Below are 359 nucleotides of genomic sequence, written 5' to 3' on the forward strand. Positions count from 1 at the left end.
TTAAACTCACCTTAAAGTCCTCAGGCAGGACGGGGAAATAGACGGGCGAATTATCATTGAGTTCCCCGTCAGGCCCTTCGTTGATGGAGACGAGGGCTGTCGCCACGCCCACCAGAGCTGCCGGGGACCAAGGAGAAGGTGGAGGTCAGGGATACGAGTGAGTAGCTTTAGGGGTCACTGTTTCTTTTAATATATGGGGTTAATGACCTTTATAGGTTAGGTAAGTAGTGCGCCTGACCTTTATGCAATAGCAGGGTCTAAGATTATCTACGGAGGAAAAAGTAGTCGCCTCTGATTATTCCGTGGTTGTCTGGGACCTTACTTGGATGTGTGGAAATATTTGCAAACTGCAAATTCCT

The 359-nt window shown here is 48.2% G+C and overlaps 1 protein-coding gene across 1 annotated transcript in view; it reads right to left on the reverse strand.

Moving 5' to 3' along the window:
- The window catches only part of LOC119591706 (pollen-specific leucine-rich repeat extensin-like protein 1), a 10,898-nt gene that overhangs the window by 9,464 nt on the left and 1,075 nt on the right, over positions 1-359 (reverse strand). Inside the window, exon 2 of the mRNA XM_037940453.1 lies at positions 11-117. Within this exon, the coding sequence (XP_037796381.1) occupies positions 11-117 (107 nt within the window). The remainder of the gene's footprint in view (positions 1-10; positions 118-359) is intronic.

This window comes from Penaeus monodon, chromosome 29, assembly GCF_015228065.2.
Source record: "Penaeus monodon isolate SGIC_2016 chromosome 29, NSTDA_Pmon_1, whole genome shotgun sequence".
NCBI lineage: Eukaryota > Metazoa > Arthropoda > Malacostraca > Decapoda > Penaeidae > Penaeus > Penaeus monodon.